Below are 27,915 nucleotides of genomic sequence, written 5' to 3'. Positions count from 1 at the left end.
CAATTTGAAGGCCTTTTAAAATGTTTTTTTTTTCTGCTGCTCTGTGGAGAGTCAAATCAGTGCTGACATTTTTCGTCTGATCATTTTTTATTTGATTTCTTAGATTGGTCTAATATTTAATTTGTAAACAATCATTAAGTCCAACTTTAAACCTGATGAGACTCACAGACAAACTGGAAAAGGTTTTGAAAAAGAAAATATTCAGAATCTGCCTATTTCAAGAATGTATCTGAGTTGGAGCGAATGTACATTTATTTTATGAGTTTTCAGAGACTGTTTGTATGTTGATTTGTTTCCATTTTTCAAGACACTAATAAAACAAGTTCCTCTCTACCTCTTCAAAGAATCTCAGCTTCGAACTGTTTTTTATTTGTGTGTAAAAAAAAATCTAACTACAAGAACAACAATGAAGAATTGGGGAGTTTAACTTCATAAATTAACTTCACATTAAATAACTAAAATAAAGCGGACATTAATGCAAAAAGCAAACAGGTGCAAATAGGACGCTTACTTATTTCTTTATTTATTATTGATTAAATAGGCCGCATGTCTCTAATGCATTTCATAAGAGTAGACCTAATATTAGGATTTATTTTTCATGAGTTGTGATTGTTGTGACTATAAAAGTTATTGCAGTAAAGTTATTTTGCTATTTTGAAAACTCTTATTATGAAGGAGACGTGGTACCGGAAGCAGTGGCTAACTTTAGCTATCGGGAAGAAGAGAGAAAAGGAAGGTGGTTATATAGAATTCAAAGAAAAGTAGGTGTGATGAGAAGCGTGGGGAGAACACGAAAAGAGGAAACAATAATATCCAGACTAAGATTGGGTCATACAGCATTAAACAGTACACTATTTAAAATGGGAAAACACAATTCGGGAAGATGTCAATATTGTAATGAAGAAGAAAATTTAGAACATGTGATGCTTTATTGTCAGAAGTATGATCAGGAGAGAAGGGAACTGATATTGAACCTTAAAGAAATTAAGTTGAACTTTGATTTACGGGATCTTTTACAAAGAAGTTCAGAGGAGAAATGTTTTTCCTTTTTGTTACAGTATCTTAGGAGAACAAGATTAATAGAGAGAATATAATTTATGTACTTTCTCTTTTTTTTTTATTTTTTTATTTTTTTTTTATTTTTATTATTATTATTTTATTATTATTTAGTTAAACTCAGGAATGTGTAAAGTCCCGGTCCACACTCCATATCAGTAGGTGGCGGTAATACACCAAAAAGTTGTTTGTCAACCGCCATAAAACAACACAAAGAAGAAGAAGAAGAAACTCCAAAGAAGAAGAAGAAGAACTTGAGCTATCTGATGGGAGAGATCTGCTCCAGGGCTTGTTGTTAACTGATTTTTTTCACCTTAGCACCTGTTGTTCATTGAATACAGACGGAGTGAACCAACAGGTCCCTTATGTCATGATAAACTTGTTTAAATGACATTTTCGCAGTTATATCCGTTAGACAAGAATGCTAAGTGAAGTTAGCTTAACGTGCTAACTGGAAATTGACGGATTGTTCTCCACACTCGGTGGAGTCATCGATAGAGATCAGACGATAGACGGACCCGAACGTAACCAACAACGCAGCTGATGTCAGGGTGACCAACCCGCTTTAACGGAGTGTATGTACAGTCTATGGTCTGGAGGAAAAGTTGCTGTGATTTAGAAACCAAATGTCTGAAGTTGGAGAGCACGAGGAGGAACAGGAGTTCAAACTGCTGGACGCTGTTTACAACCCTGATCTCCAGTTACACAGATCAGGTTTGGACAGTTTCACTGTTTCATTCAGTAAAAGTGTTTTTGAAGTAATAATAATAACTAGAAAATTTGCTCTGGGGAAATTCTAAAAGGGCCACGGGGGCTACTGCCGGTGTGCGTACACTATGATGAGATTCTTCAGAGATTTCAAACAATTAATACTAGTAATGTTATGATATTATATTATATACAAGGAGCACACCTACAACAAGCATTCAAGTATTTCTTTATACAGCAACCTATGACCTCTAACCTCAAAATGTGTGTGTGTGTGTGTGTGTGTGTGTGTGTGTATCATTTGTGTGTGTGTGTGTGTGTGTGTGTGTGTGTAATTAAAATCATATAAAGTTACCTGTGTGTGTGTGTGTGTTTGTGTGTAATTAAAATCACGTAGTTACCTGTGTGTGTGTGTGTGTGTGTGTGTGTGTGTGTTTGTGTGTAATTAAAATCACATAGTTACCTGTGTGTGTGTGTGTGTGTGTGTAATTAAAATCATATAAAGTTACCTGTGTGTGTGTGTGTGTGTGTGTTTGTGTGTAATTAAAATAACGTAGTTACCTGTGTGTGTGTGTGTGTGTGTGTGTGTGTGTGTGTGTAATTAAAATCATATAAAGTTACCTGTGTGTGTGTGTGTGTGTGTGTGTGTGTAATTAAAATCACATAAAGTTACATGTGTATGTGTGTGTGTGTGTGTGTGTGTGTGTTTGTGTGTAATTAAAATCACATAGTTACCTGTGTGTGTGTGTGTGTATGTGTAATTAAAATCATATAAAGTTACCTGTGTGTGTGTGTGTGTGTGTGTGTGTGTGTGTAATTAAAATCACATAAAGTTACATGTGTATGTGTGTGTGTGTGGGTGTTTGTGTGTAATTAAAATCACTTAGTTACCTGTGTGTGTGTGTGTGTGTGTGTGTGTGTGTGTGTGTGTGTGTATGTGTAATTAAAATCATATAAAGTTACCTGTGTGTGTGTGTGTGTGTGTGTGTGTGTGTGTGTGTGTGTGTAATTAAAATCACATAAAGTTACATGTGTATGTGTGTGTGTGTGTGTTTGAAGCATGTGTATCTGGAGGAGTGTGCGCGCTTATGCGCATGTGTGTGTGCATGTATGTATCTGTATGCACATCAAAGGATCAAAGGCAATCAGAGCAAAGATCAAAGGTTGAGTGAGGTCACATTTTTAATGGTCTCATTACAATGAAATGGCTTCTTTGGGGCCCAACATCAGCACACATTAATTGGGTAAAGATAAAAATCACGATTTCCATGAAATTACTGTTCTACTCTTCTAATATTTGTGCATGTATATCATTACATTCCACAGATGTCCAGCAGCTGTTTGGGGTTAAAGAAGAGCAGCAGGAGTTGAGCTCCAGTCTGATCCAGCAGGACTCAGAGACTCCACACATTAAAGAGGAACAGGAGGAGGTCTGGACCAGTCGGGAGGGAGAGCAGCTTCCAGGGCTGGAGGAGGCTGATATCAAGTTCCTTTTCACTTCTGTCCCTGTGAAGAGTGAAGAAGATGAAGAAGTGAAAGCTCAGTCCTCACAGCTTCACAAAAGCACAACTGAGGAGAACAGAGAGGCAGAGCATTTAAAAACAGAAACTGATGAAGAGGAGTGTGGAGGATCAGAAACAGCCAGGAGCTCAGATCCAGACAGCCCTGTACAACTAGCTAATCATGATAAGACTTCACATTCCTCTGAACCTGAGACTGATGACAGTAGTGATTGGGAGGAGACCGGGGACATGGAATGTATTACTGAAAAATCATCATCTGAATATGCTAGAAACTTTGTCCACAAGGCACATTTGCAGGAAAACACTGGAATCCAAACTGGGGAGAAACCATTTTGTTGCTCAGTTTGTGGTAAAAGGTTCCCCCGAAAAAAGTCCTTAACGGCTCACATGAGACTTCATTCAGAAGGAAAACGTTTCAGCTGCTCAGTTTGTAAAACATGTTTTAGTACCAGTAGCAATTTGGTTAGGCACATGAGAATTCATACTGGGGAGAAACCATTTAGTTGTTCAGCTTGTAGTAAAACATTTGCACATAAAGGACATCTGGAACAACACCTAACTATCCACACAGGAAAGAAACCATTTAGTTGTTCAGTTTGTAGTGAAAGATTTGCACACCATCGTAGTTTGACACGGCACTCGGCTGTCCACACAGGGGATCAGTCATATTCTTGTTCAGTTTGTAGTAAAAGATTCACACAAAAGGGAAATCTTAGACGACACTTGACCATCCACACAGCGGAGAAAGCATTAAGCTGTTTGGTTGGTGATAAAAAACCTGCACACCATACAAATGGTAAACAATTCCTCGCTGTCCCCACAGGGGATAAACCATTCAGTTGTACAGTTTGTAGTAAAAGATTTGCACGAAAAGGACATCTGAAACAACACCTGACTGTCCATACAGGGGAGAAACCCTTTAGTTGTCCAATTGGCGATAAAAGATTTGCACACCATGCAAGTTTGAAACGACACTTGACTGTCCACACAGGAGAGAAACCCTTTAGTTGTTCAGTTTGTAGTAAACGATTTACACAAAAGGGACATCTTAAACAACACCTGACTGTCCATACAGGAGAGAAACCATTCAGTTGTTCAGTTTGTAGCAAGCGTTTTGCCCACCATAGTAATCTAAAACGACACTTGACTGGTCACACGGGAGAGAAACCATTTAGTTGTTCAGTTTGTAGTAAAAGATTTGCAGACCATAGTGTTCTAAGACGACATTTGATTGTCCACAAAGGGGATAAAACATTTAATTGTTCAGTTTGTAGTAAAAGTTTTGCACACCATAGAAGTCTGAAACGACACTTGACTGTTCACATTGGAGTAACCATGTAGTTGTTCAGTTTGTAATAAAACATTGACCCGGCTGTAGAGTGTTGTTAAAAACACAAGTGTGTTGCTGGGAGCAGCATAAATATAAACATTTAAACATTTTATGCTATAGCGTTTTTTGTGAAAGGTAAGAAGGGAAGGAGTGCCTCTGGCACCTTTTGTCAAGTTTAAACCAATAGACATTTTCCTTCCTTGAATTAACTTTGAACCTCCATATTGTTTAAGAAATAAGTAAACAACACACAGGGTTTCCCCCAGAAAACTTGCTTGGCCTGGTGGTAGAGAAGCCCACCGGCGGTCCACTGTGTTTTTGTAAAAAAAAATGTTGAAATTATGACTATTGTGTGTTATTATAAGACACTTATTAAAAATACTTAAATGTAGAGTCTTACAAAAAGGCACAATCTTGGCAAATCTTGAAATACAGTTTTAACAAACAAAATAAAATAATTATTTTCACTTAAGTTAAATCCTTGTGAATCTTAAAACAAGCCATTGCTGGTCACATTTAAAAGTAAAATAAATTAACATAAATAAGAAAGTGCAAACATGGCCATGCGGTTAAACCAGGGGCGCAGATGGGATTTTTGAACTGGGGAGGATGATGCTGTCAGCAAATTATTTCAACAAATTTTTTCACTACATGCCTTAACCCAAATATTTTTTATATATAAAAAAAAAAAAAGTAACTGTAGTGTAAACAACAACCAACATTTTACATAAATAAAAAGAAGTTTGTGCATGAAATTCCCAGTGCAGCCAAACAAATTTACTGACTTGAAGCTGACTCAATGAAGGACCCAAAAACATCTCACCTCCTTTCATTACCCTGAACATACTGCTGGGCAATTTCTTGTCTGTACAGTCTGTCAAGCCTTTAGAACCAGTGTTTCCCCCAGGATTTTCTGAGACTATGACAAACAAAGTAGGGGGGTCCATGGGCATGCTCCTCCCGAACATTTTTGCCCTAAAAGCCTAAATTTGGTGCCTCTAATGCCACTATTCCATCTTAATCATTGCATATTTTAATGAATTATTGTAAAGGAGAATAAGGATTCTTCCATGTTTTATTTAAGGCGTCTTATTTTGACAGTCTTCTTGTAAATTCTGTGGTGGACTCTGCTAACACATCCATGTGCTTTTATTTTGAAAGCTACATTTGTTTGATTTATTTTGAAGGTGGGTCTGTTGCCATTGTGCTTTCGACCGTATCACAGATGTGTGTGTCGATATACCGTCTTAGGTATCCCCGTTTTGGTCCATTAAAAAAAGCTTTTTAAAATAAACAAGTGACACTTAACCTGACGAGGAGCCAAGAAAAGCCTGGTGGCCCACCAGGCCTATAAAGCACTGGGGGAATACCTGAACACATCATGAATTGTTGATGCTATTTTTGGCTATGCCAAAAGCCAGAAAAATCTACCTTGTTCCAACCGTTGTAAAAAATTAATTGATGTGCGAATGACTGGCACAAAAATACAACATGCATCACATTTTAGAAGCTCTTTATATATTATGCAAAATCTTGTATAGTAACTAATAACCAAAGCTGAGTATTTTTGTTTTATGTAACTTTATATTTCTACTCCATTATATTTCAGAGGGAGAGATTGTGCTGCATTTATGTCATCTGCAGTTGTACTGATCACTTTCCAAATAAAGGTTAAACATTCAATACCTACAGTCTGAGAAATTTGTAATGATTAAACCCTTGGCTCCAAGTCTTTTTGTGTTGTGACCCCTTACCAGTGGTGGGAAGTAACTAAGTACATTTACTCAAGTACTGTACTTAAGTACAATTTTGAGTTACTTGTACTTTACTTGAGTATTTCCATTTTATGTAACTTTATACTTCTACTCCACTACATTTTGAGGCAAATATTGTACTTTTTACTCCACTACATTTAGCTGACAGCTTTAGTTACTTTTCAGATTCAACATGAAAAAATATTTAATATGATTACACATTTATAAAACATAACAGTGTATTAAGTAGTTAAAATTAGTCCTATCTGGACAACAGTAAAATGCTACTTATATAAATGCATCAATACAAATAATCTTATAATATATTTAGAACACATAAAACAATGTGAGTGCAAAACGAGTACTTTTACTTTTGATACTTTAAGTACATTTTGGTGCTGATACTTTTGTACTTTTACTTCAGTATGTTTTGAATGCAGGACTTTTACTTGTAGTGGAGTCATTTCACAGTGTTTTATTGGTACTTTTACTTAAGTAAAGGATCATAATACTTCTTCCACCACTGCCCCTTACAAATAAGCAGTCATGTTTCTGAGTTGAAAAATACAAATTAGTTCACTTTTATTTTGAAGAAGTGGCACCGGAAGCAGTTGTAGGGACCCCGAGAAGAAGAGATGTGATGAGAGTGGTTTCTTTACGAGTCCTGGGTGTAAACTGATACATTCTTATTACCATGAATTCTACAATTTATATCACGTAATTCAACAGGTACAACCAGAGTTAACTATCATAACCCGTATGCCCGGATACACTTGTTTAGTTTGACTTTTTTTCGGTACATTTCAGACTCCAGACTCATCTCCGTTAGCTAAGAATGCTAAATATAGTTAGCTTCGCGTTAGCTCGTTGAAGTGACTGAAAGAAAGAAAGAAACCACTTCAGTGGCAACACAACACGCCGATCAACGTGTCTGAGTGAACTCTGAGCCGTCATCTGTGTCTGGATTATTTCCCGGGAAGCTAATGAAGTTAGCTGGAAGTTAAAGATGTCTAAAGTTGAGATGCTGAGAGTTTTCGTGAACCAGAGACTAACTGCGGCCGCTGATGAAATATTTGAAGTGTTTGAAAGAACGATAGCAGAGTACGAGGAGGAGCTGGAGCTCTGCTCAAAGGAGAAGAACAGAAAGCTACTGGTTTACAAGCCCGAAGGCCGCTCACACGGATCAGGTTTGCACAGTTTCATTGTTTTATTATCACTTCAAACTGCTGGGAAACCCCTATGGAGGAAGTATTCACATCATGTATTTAACCCTATAAAGCCAAGTGTATCACATTTGATACACATATTGTTGAGACCTCTACATCATCAGTCTGATATATTTTTTTCCTGAAAAACCTGATGTATACATGTGTTGGAGATTAAAAACAAACAAACTGAGCAACAAATTGCACAAAAATACCAGATGTAGCAAAAATGATACAGGTTCATTACTGGGTGAAAACTTCATATCAGCAGATAAATAATTTTTTTCTTGCATATTTGAATTAAATGTTAAAAGGAAAGTCTTAATAGGGTAAAAATGTTAGGTTTTATGTTTTTGTTAGTTCAAGAAAAACAAACTGTGAGCAACAAATTGCACAAAAGGACCTGATGTATCAAATATGATACACATTAGAATTCATATATGCACATTTATTTATTTATTTTTGTCAGCAGGTTCAATAAATACTCAAGTTTTAAAAAAATATAATTTTCTGGCAATTATTTCATGGTTCAGGCTTTATAGGGTTAAGTAAAAGTACAGTACTAATAAGACACTGTGGAGGTTCAAGCCATGGTGGAGTGTAACTACATACATTTAATCAATGATTGTTCTTCAGTACTAGGGTTGCAAAGGGGCGGAAAATTTCCGGTAAATTTCCATGGGAAGTTAAGCTTGGGAATTTTGGAAATATTCCATATTGGAAGCTTTCCATGGGAATAATGGGAATTAATGGGAATTTAGGAGAACTAATTGGGAATATATTATATACAAGCATAAATATAAGCAGACGTCATAAGAAAACATCCATACAAAATGTTTTCAACAGATATTTCAACAGATTTATTTGTAAGTAGAGTAGAACACGTTCTAATTACTTGTTTCAGGGATGAACAAAAACAGGAGTGTTGGGTTCAATATCACCCATCCCCTAACCCCCCCCCCCCCCATCCAAAAATCTCCACAAAGTCCCATTCAAAATGTTAAATGAAAAATGCCACTCTTCCTCCAAAACGTTCCATTAAACATGCAAATCTTCCTTCAAGCAATCCTCTGCATTTTTGCTCAGTCAATAGACTCTTCCTGCTCCTCATCAACATCCAACAACATGTCCCCTTCCTCAACATCCAACTCTGAGAAATCTTCTGTACATGTGATGGAGGCATGCACAGTGCCAGTAGGGTGCTCTGTGCATGTGATTGAGGAATGGCATGGATATTCAAGAGTATTTGAATGGCATCTGTTTGTTTTAGTCAAGATTATGCTAAAATATACTTTCCTCAACTATATTTAAGTTCCCTAAGAAGAGCCAACCTTCAATTTTGAAAATTCCCAGTTTATTCCCATAAATTCCCGTTAATTCCCATTAATTCCCGTTAATTCCCTTAAATTCCCATGGAAATTTTCCGTCTTTGAAAATTCCGGGAATTTTGCAACCCTATTCAGTACTAATCGACATACTCATATTTAACCCTCTGGAGTCTCCAAAAGCACCAAAGCATGACTTCTTCATCACATCCAGACTAGAAAACAAAGGTAGAGGTGGAGGTGGAGCCCTACTGTAAATTTACCTCTAAAGTTCTGGCTGTCAACTCCATGAGGCCAGTTTCAGTTTGATGATGATATACCAAGTAAAACTGGAGACAAGGTCAGATATATTTAATTAAGAATAAAATATATAAGAACTGGATCTAACCCTCTTATATTTTATATTTGGAACATTTGTTCACATTTGCGACATTTACATTTTTTATTGAGCATGATAGTGTTTTGAAAGTTAAAAAAAAGATTCAAAGTCACATTTTATGTTGGACTAAATGACTAAAAAAGATACAAAATGACAAAAAAAAGACACAAGATGACTTAAAAAAAGACACAAGATGACTAAAAAAAAGACACAAATGACCATAAAAGACACAAAAAGGATTTAAAAAATGGGCAAAATAGCCCAAGACCCCGTAGAGTTAAGCATTTGAAATATATTGTTGAGAAATGTATTGAGGAAATCTCTGTTTAACTTCATTTTATTACAATACGTCAAGAAATGTGCAGTTTACAGAGTCTCTAGGTTCAATCTACAGGTCCCTGACATGACATCAGGCTGGTCAGTTCATGAAGTCTGGACACAGTCTAATTTCCCTTGAACCCAGTTTTATAGCCTAACAGAGGTTTTACCAAAAAATGTAGGTTGATCTCCTCCAGAAGTCGCCTCCTTTCGATACGCTGATTTGTCAGTTTAATCAATACGTGGACACGTCATGTCACCGAGCAGAGAAGACAGTTATCTTTCTGCTCAGCACACCATGTCCATGAGCTGACCTCAAAACAAACAACAAAACTTTCAAAACACAAACTCCTGCCTTGATATGACCTGCAGAGATATTATTGGAGACACAGATTTTGCAACAAACAATAAAACCTCAAATTTATCTTTTTGTGGCAATAGAATCTTACTCTAAGTAGGACAGAGAACGTTTAAGTAGATGGAGTAAATTTATTTAGTTTAATCATACTTTAAAAACAACATTAGCACATGAGCATTGTAGCAAAGCAGCTTGCATGATTAATCTATAAATGCACACACAGACGCACATATAGTGAATTACGCACGCATAGATAGTGACCTACGTCAACAGAAGGTGACCAGCGTCCACAGAGACAGACAACAGAGACAGAATAACAGATTATTCTGACATTATCCAACCTCATACTTCAGCTCCACTACATCTCAGAGGCAAATGTTGTATTTCACCACCACTGCATTTGTCTGACAGCTAATTTTACTTTACAGATGAGTTATTCACCTTCTTCCTATCCATTAATAAGAAACAAAACATGTATTTTCACATATGTTGGCAGTATTTCCCACAGGATTTTATGAGACTATGGGAGGAGAGCATATAAGGGCGGGACTGATACAGACAGGTCGGTTTCTCTGTCATGCTAGAATTGTTCTGCGTGGAGTAGTGGGGTGCAAGGTTATTATAGTTAACGAAAACTAACGAAATAACGAAAACTAGAATTGAAAAAACATTTTCGTTAACTGAAATAAAAATAAAAACTAGAGTTTTTAAAAAAACGATAACTAACTGAAACTGTATTGTGTGGTTACAAAACTAACTAAAACTAATTAAAATATAGTGAAAATGTCCTTAGTTTTCATTTTTGTCAACTTTTTTCATTCATAATTCAGTGTTTCTATTTGAACATGCAACACATGGTAAATATGTTTACTGAGACTGGGATGTCTACACTAGAACCAAAATTCAAAACAGTTAATAACCTTATTGGGGCTGAGATGGATAAACCAAAGGAAATAAAGGCAAAATTTATTATGACCACTTTGAATCTCGCACCCAACACATAGCCCATTACAAAAAAACTAAAACTAACACTAAAACTAATAAAAACTAAACTAAAACTAAGCATTTTCAAAAACTAAAAACTAAACTAAAACTAGAAAACTCACTCTTAAAACTAACTAAAACTAACTGAATTTGAAAACAAAAATTCACAACGAAATTAAAACTAAAACTAATGAAAAATCCAAAACTATTATAACCTTGGTGGGGTGGGCAGGTAGGTCAATTCAGTGCGCGTGTAAGTGTTTGTATGCGTGTGCATGTCTCGGAGGAGGACTAAGAGGTGGGTCGGGGTTTTGACTGGCTGACGGGTGACAGACACACTGCTGAGCAGCAGCAACACAACACAAAATAACTCTACATTATGAATCGTTTGAGTATACTTTCTTAGCTTGAAATGTGACGTTAGCGCAGCACGTGAGACTCAGGTAATTAATGGGAAACTCTGGTTGGGTTTTAATGTTTGTGATGAATTTTTGTGTAGTAAATCTTGCAGACTCATGATGTTATAAAAGATATGCAAAAGTTTACATTTTGTCCCTAAGAAGTGTGGAAAATTATGTATTTAACACGTTTCATGACAAATTTCAACTTATTTCTATTTGATATGCTACTGGGAATGTCAGGAAACAGGAATCCTTCAATCAGTCACTCATAATCAAGAGTCAAGTTTCCATCCAAACTTGGCCAATTTTTCCAAAAACATGCCAAAGTAAATCTCATAATGTACATTTCCACCAAGGTTATAGTTGGGTTTTTTCATTAGTTTTTATTTTAATTTTGTTGTGAAGTTTTTGTTTCAAATTCAGTTTTTTTAATTCGTTTTTAAAGCGAGTTTGCTAGTTTTTCTTTTTTTTTTAAATGTTTAGTTTTAGTTTACTTTTTATTGGTTTTAGTATTAGTCTATTTTTTTTGTAATGGGGTATTTGTTTGGTGCGAGATTAAAAAAGGTCTCAATATATATTTGCCTTTATTTCCTTTGCCTTAAGCTTTCACTTAGCTTTAAATTTTTGGTGCCCAAGAAACAACAGTTATGTAAAGGATATACATAAATGCTAATCCTCTGAGTAATATGTATTTTTAAAAAGCCTATCACTGTTATATTACAGTTTTCTAATGAATCTGTTTGTATTTCATGACTCTCCACACAAAGAAGAGGCTCCTTCTAAGCAGCAGGAGTTAAGCTCCAGTCTGGACCAGGAGGACCCAGAGACTCAACACATTAAAGAGGAACAGGAGGAAGTCTGGAGCAGTCAGGAGAGAGAGCATCTTGGAGGAGGGCTGGAGGAGGCTGATATCAAGTTCCTGTTGACTTCTATCCCTATGAAGAGTGAAGAAGAGAAAGCTCAGTCCTCACAGCTTCATGAGAGCCAAACTGAGGAGAACAGAGAGACAACAGAAGCTGATATGGAGGACTGTGGAGGATCACAACCAGCCAGGAATTCAGATCCAGACAGTTCTTTACAGCCAGCTATTCATTACAACACTGCACACTTCTCTGAAGCTGAGACTGATGACAGTGATGACTGGGAGGGCATTAAGGAAGCTCAGTCATGTTTAAACCCTCTGGAAAACAATTTACCTGTAACTGATGTGGAATGTTATACTGGAAAAACATCAGTTAGCTCCTCTGAATGTGCTAGAAGCTTTGGCCAAAAACGTTTCAACTGCTCACTGTGCAATGCAAGTTTCCGTAACCATAGCAAGTTCGTTATACACATGAGAATTCACACAGGAGAGAAACCATTTAGTTGTTCATGTTGTAGTAAAAGATTTGCACAAAACTCAACTCTTACGCGACATATGGCTGTCCACACAGGGAAGAGACCATATAGTTGTTCAGTTTGTAGTAAAACATTTGCAGAACCCTGTACTTTGAGACGACACTTGCCTGTCCACTCAGGGGAGAAACCATTTAGTTGCTCTGTTTGTAATAAAAGATTTGCAGCCGATAGAAGTCTAAAACAACACTTGACTCTCCATACAAGGCAACCAGACAGACAAACTCTTAAAAGACCCTTGACTGTCCACACGGGGGAGAAACCATTTAGTTGTTCAGTTTGTAGTAAAAGATTTACACAAAAGGGACATCTTAAACAACACCTGACTGTCCACACAGGAGAGAAACCATTCAGTTGCTCAGTTTGTAGTAAAAGTTTTGCCAAACATAGTAATCTAAAACGACACTTGACTAGTCACACGGGGAAGAAACCATTTAGTTGCTCAGTTTGTTATAAAAGATTTGCAGACCAAAGTGTTCTAAAACGACACTCAGCTCTTCATACAGGGGAAACGGATGGACAAACTCTTAAAAGACCCTCAACTGTCCACACAAAGGAGTAACCATTTATTTGTTCAATATAAAGTAAGGGGTTCACACAACAGGGAATTCTGAAACAAGACTTGACTGTCCAGTTAGTTGCTCAATTTGTAGTAAAAGATTTGTTCAAAAAGGAACTCTTACGTGTGATAAAAGATGCACTTGGCTATATCATGTCAAAAATCAGCAGTGTGTCAGTGAGCGCAGCATAAGTAAATGAGGCTGGACAAATGAAGTACTTCGGGTTACACTTTGTTAAACACTGAACAGCTAAAATCTGGCTGATATGGACTCCAAATTCACCTACGATGAAGCAACGAGAAAATCGGCAGTCCATTTAAGTGCAGGTCCCTTTACCCAATTGTAATTCTGTTTTAATTTTCTCTGTGTCTTCTTTCGTCATCTGGGCACTATTCTTTTTTGTTCTAAAATGTTTTCGTTGATTCAGTTGTTTAAATTGTCTAAATGTATTTTATGTTCTCTTTACATCACTATGGTCAACATAGCCTTAGCCCCCAATAAGAATATGAATTGACTTTTCAGGTTTTGATTTGATCTCTTCAAATGGGAGCAACTAGCAGAACTATAAAAAAAGAAGAAGACATCATCTAAAGGATGTGATTTGGGCACACTGGTCTTAATAGGACACGTGTGATAATGGGTAAACATGAAACTGGCATCCTGTGGTCGAAAAAGTATTAAGATCTTTACTTCAGTAAAAGTACTAATACCATATTGTGAAATGATTCTACTGCGTTTAAAGCAGAATGCTGAAATGGGAACTGTGCATATAATTTGTAACCACAGCGAGTAAAAATGTACAACTATTTGTTAAGTTTATTCCTGATGAAAAAGATTGCTGGAAGGTTAATTTCACTGTGATATGATGTTTTCATAACCTTCAAAAGTACCAGATGGACTGATGAACTGCTTCTTTCTTGGTCAAAATGCAGTTTTTTACCCCTTAAAATCAGGAAGCCCTCTTGACACCCTGTGAAGCTTTGGCGACCCCTTGTGGGGGTTTGGACCCTCAAGCCTGATTTCCACCGGGCGCTGATCTCACAGTCTCACGTTCGTTCAGGATTATCATGTTTTCTCCTTATCCTGTATATGGCTGGCTCGCTACGCTGCCGTTCCGCAGACGTTCCGCGGCTGGTGGAAATTGACGCCGGGCAGAGGACGGAGCAAAACCGCAGCGGAGCCGTTCCCCACCTGGTGGAAATCCCCAGTTAGGTTGGGAACTAGTGGCCCATGTGGATGCCATTAATAGGCTAAATAAAATCTGTTGGAGATTGAAATTGATGTAATTTCATAATTAACTTCATGTTAACCTGAATGTTGATATGACATCATGATACATTGATTAACAAGAAAATGTAAAAAATAGCACTCAATATCAAAAAGGTTGCTGACCCCTGGTCTCAAGTATCAACAGGAAAGCCTCAAAAAAAGACTGGAAAAGGAAACATCTGATTCAAATTAAAGTAATTACTACAACTGGATTTAAGTCATGTGGGGTATAAAGCAATATTCACGTTGGGGTTTTTGTAAACAGGTCTCATCAAGGGAAAATAGGTGTCTTTTCCCCCTATTTTTTCTTTTTATTATAGTATTGTACAGTCATAAATGAATTCCTAGCAACATAACTTCTTCACTCTTCACATCCACAGACTGTATATAAATAATGGACGCAGTCACCGTGACGTCACCCATTGGTTTGTGGCCCGTTGGAAGCATTGAGTTCAGCGTTACACTCATCACCATCTTGTTTCCGATACAGGAAGCATGACCATAATTGGACTGTGGAGGAGGAGAGGGATCTGATCACTGACTACAGCCTCTCTACACCTCAACCTGACTGAGAGAGGCTGCTGCTAATTCATGTTAGCATTAACTGGAGCATTAACTGGGATGTTAGTTTTGGCAAAAAACAAAAACAAAATGTATCTTTCTTACCTCAGAAAACTGAGCAGCGACTCCTTTGAGTGTCTGTTAGTCCAACCAAACACTGAACAAGACATTTTTACTGAACAAAACGTTCAAATAAACTTTCATTAAGTGAAAATACAGTGAAAGGGTCAAAGTGATGAGACCAAACTGGTAAACATCCTTTTTTCTATCTATATAACGTTATATATAACTTTATTGACACGTTGCCGGATACCCATTGCTCTGCTTCTCTCCTGGTGACGGCTCGCCTTGTCAGTGACCTGTCAATCAAAGGTAGCCCCGCCCCAAATCATACAATTCTTTATCTTCTATTTTCTTCTCAATGGGGCCATTATTAAATTGTCTTGAAGAATTTTTTTACTAGCGATTGAGACCATGGTGTTGTCCTGAAAAAATTCTGAGGTAATAAATCAAGTGAGAAGTTTTCTCATTTTGCACTGAAATGAATGGTCAGATTTTTTTTGCAGCCAAACTTAGCGCCCCCTGCTGGAATTTTCAGTAGAATGCAGCTTAAGACACTTCCTGGTTTGCCTCCCTGCTCAGACACGAAAATTGCCACCTGTTCACATCACTGTGAAGAGTGAAGAAGATGAGGAAGAGAAAACACAATCCTAACAGCTTCCTGAAAGCCAAATTGAGGAGAAGCGAGTGACAACAGAAGCTGATGGGGAGGATCAGATCCAGACAGTCCTTACAACCAGCTATTCATGACTAGACTTCACAGTCCTCTGAACCTGAGGTTGATGACACGATTAAGCCCTCAGAACAACAATGAAGTAACTGGAAGTGATACTTAGGAAACATCAACTAGCTTATCTGAATGTGCCAGAAATGTTGTCCACAAGGGACATGTGCAGAAAAACTTGGGAATCCAAACTCATGAGAAACTGTTTCGTTGCTCTATTTGTGGTAAACAGTTTTCTTAAAAGGGGTCCTTAACAGTTCACATGAGACTTCATTGGGGCATTGGGTATTGTATATTGGGTACATGAAAATTCCTCCTGGGGAGAAACCATTTAGTTGTCCAGTTTGTAGTAAAACATTTGCACACCATAGCAATCAGAATAGACACTCAATTGTCCACACGGGTGAAACTGTTTAGTTGTTGGGTTTGTAAAAAAGTATTTGCAGACTTTAATTGTCTGAAACTTGGCTCGCCACAGGGGGGAGAAACCAATTAGTTGCAGAATTTATAATAAAACATTCATCCGGCTAGATACACTCAAGACACAAATGTGTTGGTGAGAGCAGCACAACGCCGCGCTGAAGAGATCACAAGTATTACAAGTTTTAAGGATTGTACACAATCTAAAATAAGTCTTTTTTTTTCTGAGCTTAGGTAAAGCTGCACAATTTTGTGATTTTGCTTTTGTTTGTTTGTTGATTTCTAGCCAATGTGCTTTCATGTATTACATGCATAATTGTTTAAACTTCTTTCAAATAGTCAAATTATTTTATGTCTCCTATGCAACACTATGGCCATTTTCTTTGTCATTTATAAATAAAATTTCTCAACCTAACTCCTAAACGTTTCAATATATGGACTGTGCTAGTACTTCAGTCAAATCACAAATCTTTAGAGAAACTTTCAGCAGCAGAGGTTTTGGATTAACCCAGTCCTTTTTCAAGTCTGTTTTCATGATGCCAGCTGTATGTTGAGTGAATTGTTGGAAGCAGGATTTTTTCCTCAAGTGGCTGTCATTCTTCATCCTGGGGTTCATGTGCAAGTTTGAGCAGTAACCCAAGTGATGGCCAAGACATATCCTTCCCTAGGGCAGTGGTGGAAGAAGTATTCAGATTCCTTACTTAAGTAAAAGTACCAATACCACACTGTGAAATTACTCCACTACAAGTAAAAGTCTTGCATTCAAAACTTACTTCAGTAAAAGTACAAAAGTATCAGCATCAAAATGTACTTAAAGTATCAAAAGTAAAAGTACTTGTTTTGCAGAATGGACCCACTCAGATTGTTAAATATATTCTCAATATATTATTTGATAATTATTATTGATGCATTTATATAAGCAGCATTTTATTTTCTCAAGGTAGGGCTCATTTTAACTATTTAATATGCTTTTATGAGGTCTAATTTAGAAAATGTCACTTTAAACTTTAAACCGATCATGTTTTTCATGTTAAATCCCGATCTGAAAAGTAACTAAAGCTGCTGGCTAAATGTAGTGGAGTAAAAAGTATAAAATTTGCCTCTAAATGTAGTGGAATAGAAGTATAAAGTTACATAAAATGGAAATGCTCAAGTAAAGTACAAGTACCTCAAAATTTTACTTAAGTACAGTACTTGAGTAAATGTACTTAGTTACATTCCACCACTGCCCTAGGGAACCATAAAGAGGGAATTTTCTGACTAATGCATGCGCGCAGATGGCACTAGGGACGTGGGAGATATGTCCCCCCCAGATTAAAAGTGATCCCGATCCGTCCCCCCCACTTTCAGCGACAAACATCACAGGTAAAACAGAGGAATAATGTTCCAGCTAATGGTGCGTTCAAGGTCTACATGAATGTCAGAATTTTCGCCGTTGTTCCAAGCTCCAAGTACTGACTTTCAGTGTCAATTAAACACACCATAAGGCGTTACAGTAAGAACGAGTTAGACCCGCCTTCAAAATAAAAGCAAACACATGTAGCTTTCAAAATAAGAGCACATGGATGTGTTAGCAGAGTCCACCACAGAATTTGCAAAAAGATTGTCCTAATATGACGCCTTAAATAAAACATGTAAGATCTCTTATTCTCCTTTACAATAATTCATTAAAATGTGCTATGATTAAGATGGAATAGTGGCATTAGAAGGCACCAAATTTAGGGGCAATTCAGGGGAAGCATACTCCTGGACACTCAGACTTTGTTTGGGTCCCCCTATCATAGTCTCAGAGAATCCTGACAGACAAGAAAATCACCCAGCAGTATGTTCAGGGTAATGAGAGGAGGAGAGATGTTTTGGGGTCTTTCATTGAGTCAGCTTCAAGTCAGTAAATTTGTTTGGCTGCACTGGGAATTTCATGCACAAACTTCTTTTATGTAAACATGTTGGTTGTTGTTTACAGTACAGTTAATTTAAAAATGCTTAAAGGAACACGTTTTTTCATATTAAAACATGTTATTCGGTGCAGTAATATCATCACTCCTGAGGGGATTTTTCAGGAGTGATGATATTACTGCGCCGAGTCGAAGTGCTCCCATGTGCTATTCCGCCATACATTATAGTTATCCTTTTTATCCGCTTAGAAAAGCGCCACGTTTTATTTTGTGTCGCCATACTTGTTCGTTTAACTACTCGTGTAGCTGTACTTAAATAGGGAAAACGTGGAGGAGTTTGGTCGCTTCTAACTGTCCATCTGTTTGGATCCTAATGAATGAACTGGGCTAAGCTAAGTGCTAGCCAAGTGGCGCCGCGCGCCAGGGCGATTGAGTGCACGCATTGAGACGCAAGAGGTCTGTATCAACTCGTCTTACTTGACCGAATAACATGTTTTAACATGAAAAAACGGTGGAGTGTTCCTTTAAATAAAACATATTTTGGTTAAGGCATGGATTAGAAAAATAACGAATTGAGTTGAAATCATTTGGTGAGCTTTGTCCCCCCCAGTTAAAAAATCCCATCTGCCCCCCTGGTTTAATAACTCATTGACTAATCGTTACAGCTCTAATTTGCAGTTCTGCTGTCAAATGTAATGTCACGTATAATGAAAATAGGGTAAGTTTGCAATACAAGAGTTGTGGGAACTCTGGGTGGCTCGCTCATTTAAAGACTGCTAGTTGTAACTTCTGGAATCTCTTAAAAGTTGTCTTGAAAAGCACGACTTCAGCTTCTTCTCCTTGGTTGTTCATCAGACTGAGAGATCCTTGATTCCTTCATTCAGTCCTCCTGCTGCTCTTTCTCTCTATCACTGTGACTCCATCTGTGAAGGCAGCCCAATTTTCCCACTGACGGAGGCAACATGTTGGTGCCGGTTAATCATTCCTGATCTCTCCACACGGACTCTACCTACACATTTTCATTTAGAGAAGAGCTCCCCATGTTTTCAGACATGTTCAGGATTATTTCCTTATTTCTTGTCCTTGTGTTTTGGAGCCCGGTTCACGGCGGGCCCCTGATGAGCCCCCACCCCAACATCACTGACCAGCAGTTGTTCTGGGGCACCGACCAGTACGACTTCTCCGTGGTGATTCGTGCTTCAGGGTTGGAGTGTTTCTGGCACTTTGCTCATCGTGGAGAGAGTTTCTACCTGAGCTTCATGGTAAGAAGAAACACAGAGGCCTAACACGTTTCCAAGAACATGGCCACACTTCTAGTTTTAAAGCTCTGATAATTAGGTTTTGAATATTTCTTTACTAGATATAATACCTGTTTAACAATAGTTTTTTCACCTTAAGACAATTGGAAAAGACAAAAAATATAAAAATGCCTCCAACTCTCTCAACTTTAAATTTTGCCTTTAATATTCTGACAACAGACGTAAGAGAGAAACAAAACTTTAACCCTTTATTGGGCACTCATTGAAATACTTGCAAATTTCAACCCTAGAGAATATTGGAGGATATTTCTTACAGCCAGAATGTGTAAAAAAAAAAAAATTTGTACCCGGGGGAGGGGGGGTTATATTTTGAGAAAAAAGTGGTGAATCTGCGAGAAAAAAAGTGGCTTTTCCCCCACTTTTTTCTCGTAAATCTGCAAAAAAATTTCGCAGAGATTTGCCACTTTAATCTAGTAAATTTGCAACTTTTTTCTCGAAATATGACTTCAACTTTGTTTGTACGAATGTTTCTTGACGATTTTTTTCTCTAAATTTTAATTTTTTACATTGGAGGTCAAGGTCAATAAAGTTAATATTATTATATTAATATCATACTGATTGTTCAGATGTCATGTGACGTAGCCTGATCTTTGCTGATTAGCTGGAAGAAATCCATGTGGTTCTACGACCAAACAGAGAGACATGGGGACCTCATTTTGGATATCCGCTGAAGTTACCACATATAGTTCTTTGCCTGATAAAGGGTTAATTTTAATACAGAAAGGCAGCAAATGGAAAGGTCATTAAAATTTAAATAATTCATCAGTTTGGGTGCACATATGTTTAAGCAAATCTTGCAGACTCATGATGTTATAAAAGATATGCAAAGTTTACATTTTGTCCCTAAGAAGTGTGAAAAATTATGTATTTAACACGTTTCATGACAAATTTCAACTTATTTGTATTTTATATGCTACTGGGAATGTCAGGAAACAGGAATCCTTCAATCAGTCACTCATAATCAAGAGTCAAGTTTCCATCCAAACTCGGCCAAATTTTCCAAAAACATGCCAAAGTAAATCTCATAATGTACATTTCCACCAAGGTTATAGTTGGGATTTTTCATTAGTTTTAATTTTTTGTGAAGTTTTTTTTTTAAAATTCAGTTGGTTTAATTAGTTTTTAGAGCAAGTTTGGTAGTTGAAAATGTTTAGTTTTAGTTTACTTTTTACGTTTAAGTTTTTTTGTAATGGGGTATTTGTTGGGTGCGAGATTCAAAAAGGTCACAATATATATTTGCCTTTATTTCCTTTGCCCCAATAAGGTTATTAACTCGGAAAAACAGATAGATGAAATAGATTTCATATCAACCAAAAAGGCTTATGTATAAAAAAAGTTGGCAAAGACAATACTAAGGGCATTTTCACTATCATTTTAGTTTGTTTTCCCCTCAGGGATAAATAAAGTATTTTTTATTTTATTTTATTTTATTTTATTTTATTTGTTAGCGCAGCACATGAGGTTCTGGCGAGCCCCAGAGTCTAGGTAATCAATGGGACTCCCTGATGTATCATTGGTGTAGATCAATCTTTACAACTTTAAAGAAAGCTTGCTGTATTACCTACCTCACACACTGTAGGATGGCAGAGTAACAACTCTGTCTGTATTCAGCATTAAGCCCCCTCTGACACCTGAACATTCTACATGGGGTGTGGCTAAAACTGAAAACTTAAATAGATGGAATAGATAGTACTTTTTGACAATGGAAATTAGTATTTTGAATTTTATTGTGTCATTGTTGGCAACCATTTGCTTTGTTGTTTACTATCAAATACAGTTAACCTAACATAATATAGCCTAGAACAGTGTTTCCCAACCTTTTTCTTGAGGGACAAACATTTTTACCATTTTAAACTTTGGCGACCCCCCCATTGTCCATTGCTTCTATGAAGCCGAACTCAATATGACTTTCATGGTACCCTCTCTTTTTCTTTTTGAGATATTCAGCATTTTCGTCTCCGTGACACGTCGCCATTTTTCCATTAGCTCTCTGTTTCTGTTGCTAGGTGAGGTTACCGCTAGGTGAGATTACCACTAGATGAGGTTACCGCTAGGTGTCGTTACCGCTAGGTGAGGTTACCACTAGGTGAGGTTACCGCTAGGTGAGGTTACCACTAGGTGTCGTTACCGCTAGGTGAGGTTACCGCTAGGTGAGGTTACCGCTAGGTGAGGTTACCGCTAGGTGAGGTTACCGCTAGGTGAGGTTACCACTAGGCGAGGTTACCGCTAGGTGAGGTTACCGCTAGGTGAGGTTACCACTAGGCGAGGTTACCGCTAGGTGAGGTTACCTGTGTATATGCAGGAGGGATGTTACACATGTCCTTATTCTCGCGATATAGCCTTTATTTTTAAACTTTTCTATAGGGATTTTTCTATTTAAATAAATGAATAAACGTTTAATGAAGCACTCATTTAGTTGTTTTTGTCCCACTAATGAATTAAATGCTGACTCATCTATATTTAACACATTAGATTTATTACATCCCTTAAAATCAAGAGGGTTTTGCGTCCCCCCGTGGATCTTTGGTGCCCCTCTGGGTCAGGCCCCCCCTGTTGGGAATCACTGGTCTAAAGAATAAATTGGAAATATATCTGCCCCATGCAAAATACAGAAAAAATGTGTTAGCGGTCATACAATGTTTTATAATGTAAATGTATTCACTGCAGATTTTTTTCTTCACTGGGATTTTTTTCCTCTTTATTGCAAAGGCACTTTATCGTGTTTTCTAACTTGGCATCTAATTACGCTTTTTCCACTATGGGTATAGACTATTAATCTACTGTTAATCAGCTTTTTACTTCGTTATCCATTGTGGATTTTGGAACCACTCGATGTTGCTGCACATTATGAGCTCATTAGCTGTTTACAGAGACTTTCGAATGGGACATAGAGTAGAGTAGTTACAGTTTATCATCCAACCACAACATATGGACATGAATTCTTCATTTTAACTCATTGAACTCTTCCTTCTTTTCCTTCCTCTCTGTCTGTCTGTAGGTCCAGTGGGTGACGGGAGTCGGCCATGACAGACACCTGTCCGTCACCGTCAACGCTCCCAGCAGTCTCATAGTGGCGACTGTTGATGATGCGAAGGGTCAGGTCAACTTCGAGGCAGAGGAAACAGGTAGCTTGATGTAATGGATTCAAAATGCAAAAACAAACATATACGTAATACTTTTTATGAAAAGAGGAAAATAACTCCACGAGGGAAAGCATCTTGGGATAACGTCTTGATGGACACTGACTGGAAGAGGGCCTGGACATTGCCTTATAATTATAAAAATAAAAAATAAATAAATAAAATAAATAAAAAACAAAAGAGGTTCACATCAAAATTTTACACACTTTATATCCAACAAATTTATATTTTTCTATTTTTTTTAATATTGAGCACAAATGCATTTTTTGCAAAATGGAACCAGAAACCTCATTTATTCTACCACTGTACCCGATCTATCAATTTCTGGACTCAACTTGAACAATATATAGTGTGTAAAATAAAAATAAAAAAAATCAATCTTCATTGACTGTAGAAGTGTGATCATGTATTTTGTTCATGAAGAAAAATGACATCACCTTTATTACAAACCTATTCATTTTGTTTGGCAAATTTCTCACACAAACGCAAATACTCCAAAACTCCAGCCAACTTTAGAAGTTTCTTGCATGAGTTTAAAGAGTAAATAAAATCCTTTACACTAATTGACACTTAACAATGCACTACATCTACAGATATATACGAGAGAGTTTTCAAAGAACGAATGTATTTACATTATGTTGCCTTGTTTTTTTGTTGTCTTTTCCCCCTTTTCTGTCATTATTTATTTATTTATTTATTCATGATCCTCCCTACTTTTTTAAGTTTTCTTGCATTACTAATAATAACCTTAATTTACTGTGATTTATTTATTATTTATTTATTTGTGATGAAACATACATATTGGAGCACCTGTCTGCTGTTCTATATACAATTGTTTGTATGTATAACCTTTTTTAATAAAGTTCATTAAATAAAAAAAATAAAAAAGAGGAAACAGGTAGCTGTCCCTCTGTCTGAAACAAACTGCTTTATTTAGATTTTTTTCACTTCATGTCAGTGACGTTTTACTTTTTTTTTTGTAGAGAAAGATGTCACAACCATAGATACAGTAGATGTTACTTTGGTCACAACACTGATATATTCATCCTGATCATTCACTCATTCATTCATTATGAATTCATTCATTATGTAATAAACGAATACTTGTTATTGTATTATTATAGATTAAGCCATCCAGCAGGATGTAAAGTAATTCAATAATATAATAAGCATTATTTTTAGGCATAATGAGTACATTTCCTTTTGGAACTTTAGTTGTATTTTCATGCTGATACATTTGTACTTTTATTCAAGTAAGATTTTGAAAGCACAACTTTTACTTGTAATAAGGTGTTCGTGCACTGTGGTTCTTCTTCTTCCACACTGTAAAAAATGTCTGTAGATTTTACGGTGGAAAAATGCTAAACTATGACAGTAAAAGACTGTAAAATGATAAATAAGTTAATTCAGTTTCAGTAACAAAGAAACACTGTAAATGTATATATCAGCCACAACAGTATTTTTTACAGTTTTGTTTTTGAAAAATACATTACTCCACTGTAAAATACACTGTAATATGTATTTAATGTAATATATATACAAGCATCACTGTCATTTTTGCATTTATTTTTTGTAAAAATGCTTTTTCTCACTGTTAAATGTACCAAACACTATATTTTTAACAAAATATACTGTAATATTTAATGGTAAAATCGTTAATTTATGCGTTTTCATTAATCAAGTATTTTCTTGTCAATTATATGGCAGAACAGCGTTTCTTTTGATGGGAAAAACTTTTTATTTATACAGTAAAAAAATGGAATAAAATGGCAATCTTAAACGTGATATCAACAGTGCCAATGTCTTTTTACCGTAATATTAAAAACAGTTGCACCGTATTTATTACGGTAAAGTTCTGGCAACCACAGCTGCCGGTTTTTTACTGTAAAAACAACAGCTTTTTTTTTTTACAGTGCACCGACCCTACTTTTATCAAGAAAATAAGCCAGATGTTAAAGAAAGAAGTTGTGCCTCCATGACCTGTATAGTATTATATGCTGTGTGCGTATTATTTTTTCACTTGTGTGTGTGTCTCTCCAGGTTTCTATCAGATGTGTTTCAGCAACTTCCACAACCGATTCGGCACCATGCAGGTCTTCCTCAGCTTCGGCGTTTACTATGACGGCTTCAAAGACCCCGGCAAACTCAAGGAGGAAGAGAAGAAGAAGAAAGAGGAAGTTAGCAAAAACCTGAACAACACACTGAGCGTTATACAGGTACACACACCAGTAATACTGCTTTACTGAAGCAAAAGTACTCACACCACACTGTAATAATACCCCAAACTGAAAATGTCACATCAGTAAAAGTATGTACACTACTGGTCAAAAGTTTTAGAACACACCAACTTTTCCAGAATTTAATTGAAAATGATGCAGTTTAATGTATCAGTGTACTCTGAAATTAATGCACATTTGCAACATTTAAAATTCTTTATTGAGCATGATAGTGTTTTGAAAGTAAAAAAAAAGATTCAAAATCACATTTTATGTTGGACTAAAGGACTAAAAAAAGACACAAAATGACCAAAAAAAGACACAAAATGACTTACAAAGACATGAAAATAATTCAAAAATTGTCAAAATAGCCCAAGACTCCATAGAGTTAAGTTGTTAACCCATTTCTTGTTCCCTGAAAAAGGCCTACTTGTATAATTCTGAAATGTACATTATTTTCCAGTTTTGGTTAAGCTTACCTTTTTTTATTTACCTCTGGCAGTTCACCACTTACCTTTGTACCCTTTCAAGCTGTTCATTTGACTTGAACTGCTTGAATTTCAATAGAAAACTGGAAAATTGGGGTGTTCTAAAACTTTTGACCGGTAGTGTAAGTATCTGGAAAATGTAGTTAAAGTACTAAAAGTATAAAAATGGTCCCAGGCTGTGACTGTAATCCTATTTTTATTCTATTATTTTTCTTATGATTGGATCATTATTATTCATGCATTAATGCAAACAGGATTTTGCTGCTGTAATTTCAATTGGAGTTAAATTTATTAATTATTAAGTATTAACTTATTAATCTGCTCATTTTTTTTGTTTTTCTCCATGATTTTATTGATTATATGGTAAAAAAAATAAATAGTGAAAATGGTGTAAAAATGCATCATAAATCTGAATTTGTAAAGTAACTAAAGCTGCCAGATCATGCAGTAAAGTAAAAAAGTACAATTTATAATATTCCTATTAATAACAGTAGCAGAAATAAACAGTGGTGGAATGTATCTAAGTACTTGAACTCAAGTACTGTGCTTAACTACAATTTTGAAGTACTTGTACTTTACTTAGTAAACTAATTAGAGTATTTCCTTTTCATGTAACTTTATAGTTTTACTCCACTACATTTAGCCGACAGCTTTAGTTATTTTTCAGGTCGAGATTTAACATAAAAACATGATAAATTTAGTGTGATTCAAAATTTGTATTAAATTAAATCTCATAGCAGTATATTGAATAGTTAAAATGAGCCCTACCTTGAGGGAATTAAAATGCTGCTTACATAAATGCATCGATACAAATAATCTAATAATATACACTACCGGTCAAAAGTTTTAGAACAGGGGGCGTTCCCGGTGGCACACCTGGTAGAGCGCGCACCACAGAGGCCCGGTCCTCGTAAGTCCCAGTCCCCCTTTCACTCTCAATATCTCTCTCTCTCAATAAAGCTACAAAATGCCCAAAAAAATATCTAAAAAAAAAAAAAAGTTTTAGAACACCCCAATTTTTCCAGTTTTTTATTGAAATTCAAGGAGTTCAAGTCAAATGAACAGCTTGAAAGGGTACAAAGGTAAGTGGTGAACTGCCAGAGGTAAATAAAAAAAGGTAAGGTTAACCAAAACTGGAAAATAATGTACATTTCAGAATTATACAAGTAGGCCTTTTTTCAGGGAACAAGAAATGGGTTAACAACTTAACTCTATGGAGTCTTGGGCTATTTTATCCATTTTTGAATTCTTTTTCATGTCTTTGTAAGTCATCTTGTGTCTTTTTGTGTCTTTTTTGGTCATTTTGTGTATTTTTTAAGTCATTTTGTGTCTTTTGGTGTCTTTTTTTCTCATTTTGTGTCTTTTTGTAGTCCTTTAGTCCAACATAAAATGTGATTTTGAATCATTTTTTTTACTTTCAAAACACTATCATGCTCAATAAAGAATTTTAAATGTTGCAAATGTGCATTCATTTCAGAGTACACTGAGACATTACACTGCATCATTTTCAATTAAATTCTGGAAAAGTTGGTGTGTTCTAAAACTTTTGACCAGTAGTGTATTTGGAATATATAAAACAATCTGAGTGAGTCCATCCACAGTAGTAATACTTTTCTGTTTTCTTTTGTTGCAGGATGCGACTCATAAAGTGGAGAACCACGTCTTCCACATGTTCCGCTACTACAACTTCGGCCGCATGAGGAAGAGCGCCGACTACTTCCTGTTGTTGTCCAACTCGCAGTACATCAGCTGGTGGTCGATGGCCCTCAGCCTCCTCATCGTCACCTCCGGCTACCTACAGCTGCTCTTCCTCAAGAGCCTCTTCATCACCAAGACGTGCACCGAGGAGGAGAAGCCTCGCTGCTGACCCAAATGTCAAAATCTGTCTGCATGCATTCTTTATTTCTGGTATTGTGTTTGTGTACTTCTATCTCTTTACACAACATAAATAACTTTCACTACAAGATGATCATGTGAGCAGTTTGTGATATTTTCCTCCACTCAAATTTAAAGACAACGTTAATTCCTGCACGCCTGTATCGCCTCTGCATTGATTTAATTATACAGAAGACTTTTTTTCTGGACTTATCAACAATCAGAAAGTGACACAGTGCTAAAATACAGCATTTAATTGCATGATAGTCCACAGGAATATGTCCTTACACATTCAAAAACCTTCTGACAACAATAGAAAACAACTTTTTTCTCTTTTGAAATGAATAAAAAGGTTGATAGGAGATATTGGCACACTTAGATATATGCAGTACTATATACACTAAAGGCCAAAAGTTTGGAAGCAACTGAAATTTTCTGTTCACAATGGCTTTCTTAAAAACCTGTATGTATTCTTTTGATTTTTGGATGTGTTTACTGCATGATCACTTTGCAGTGACACAGGGATACTTAACTCTGACAGCTTTACCAGAGGATTGTGAGTGAGAAGACTAATTTTCCTACGTTTCTATGTATAAATTATTTCTGTAGAGTGGAATTTACGGCCTGGAGCGCAGTTTTCAAAGTTATTTTT

General features: G+C 36.4%; 3 protein-coding genes and 1 long non-coding RNA gene across 4 annotated transcripts in view; 3 read left to right on the top strand and 1 right to left on the bottom strand.

Moving 5' to 3' along the window:
* The window catches only part of LOC131973076 (uncharacterized), a 139,001-nt gene extending 113,531 nt beyond the window's left edge, over positions 1-25,470 (bottom strand). The window contains exon 1 of the long non-coding RNA XR_009394534.1: positions 25,331-25,470. This is a non-coding gene — a long non-coding RNA (uncharacterized LOC131973076). The remainder of the gene's footprint in view (positions 1-25,330) is intronic.
* Positions 619-4,671, top strand: LOC131973057 (gastrula zinc finger protein XlCGF57.1-like). Its single transcript, XM_059334902.1, has 2 exons — positions 619-1,770; positions 3,091-4,671. Exons 1-2 carry the CDS (start codon positions 1,683-1,685, stop codon positions 4,626-4,628), a joined length of 1,626 nt encoding a protein of 541 aa, XP_059190885.1. The 5' UTR covers positions 619-1,682; the 3' UTR covers positions 4,629-4,671.
* LOC131973062 (gastrula zinc finger protein XlCGF57.1-like) lies at positions 7,008-14,104 on the top strand. The gene is made up of 2 exons (XM_059334908.1): positions 7,008-7,558; positions 12,112-14,104. The coding sequence occupies exons 1-2, from the start codon at positions 7,378-7,380 to the stop codon at positions 13,296-13,298; spliced, it is 1,368 nt and encodes a 455-aa protein (XP_059190891.1). The 5' UTR covers positions 7,008-7,377; the 3' UTR covers positions 13,299-14,104.
* LOC131973067 (transmembrane emp24 domain-containing protein 6-like) lies at positions 19,266-27,255 on the top strand. The gene is made up of 4 exons (XM_059334914.1): positions 19,266-19,487; positions 22,543-22,669; positions 24,725-24,900; positions 27,022-27,255. The coding sequence occupies exons 1-4, from the start codon at positions 19,266-19,268 to the stop codon at positions 27,253-27,255; spliced, it is 759 nt and encodes a 252-aa protein (XP_059190897.1).
* Positions 27,256-27,915: the final 660 nt, after the last annotated feature.

This window comes from Centropristis striata, chromosome 6, assembly GCF_030273125.1.
Source record: "Centropristis striata isolate RG_2023a ecotype Rhode Island chromosome 6, C.striata_1.0, whole genome shotgun sequence".
Lineage (NCBI taxonomy): Eukaryota > Metazoa > Chordata > Actinopteri > Perciformes > Serranidae > Centropristis > Centropristis striata.
Note: the sequence above shows the minus strand (reverse complement) of the source record. Positions and strands in the feature narration are given on the sequence as shown.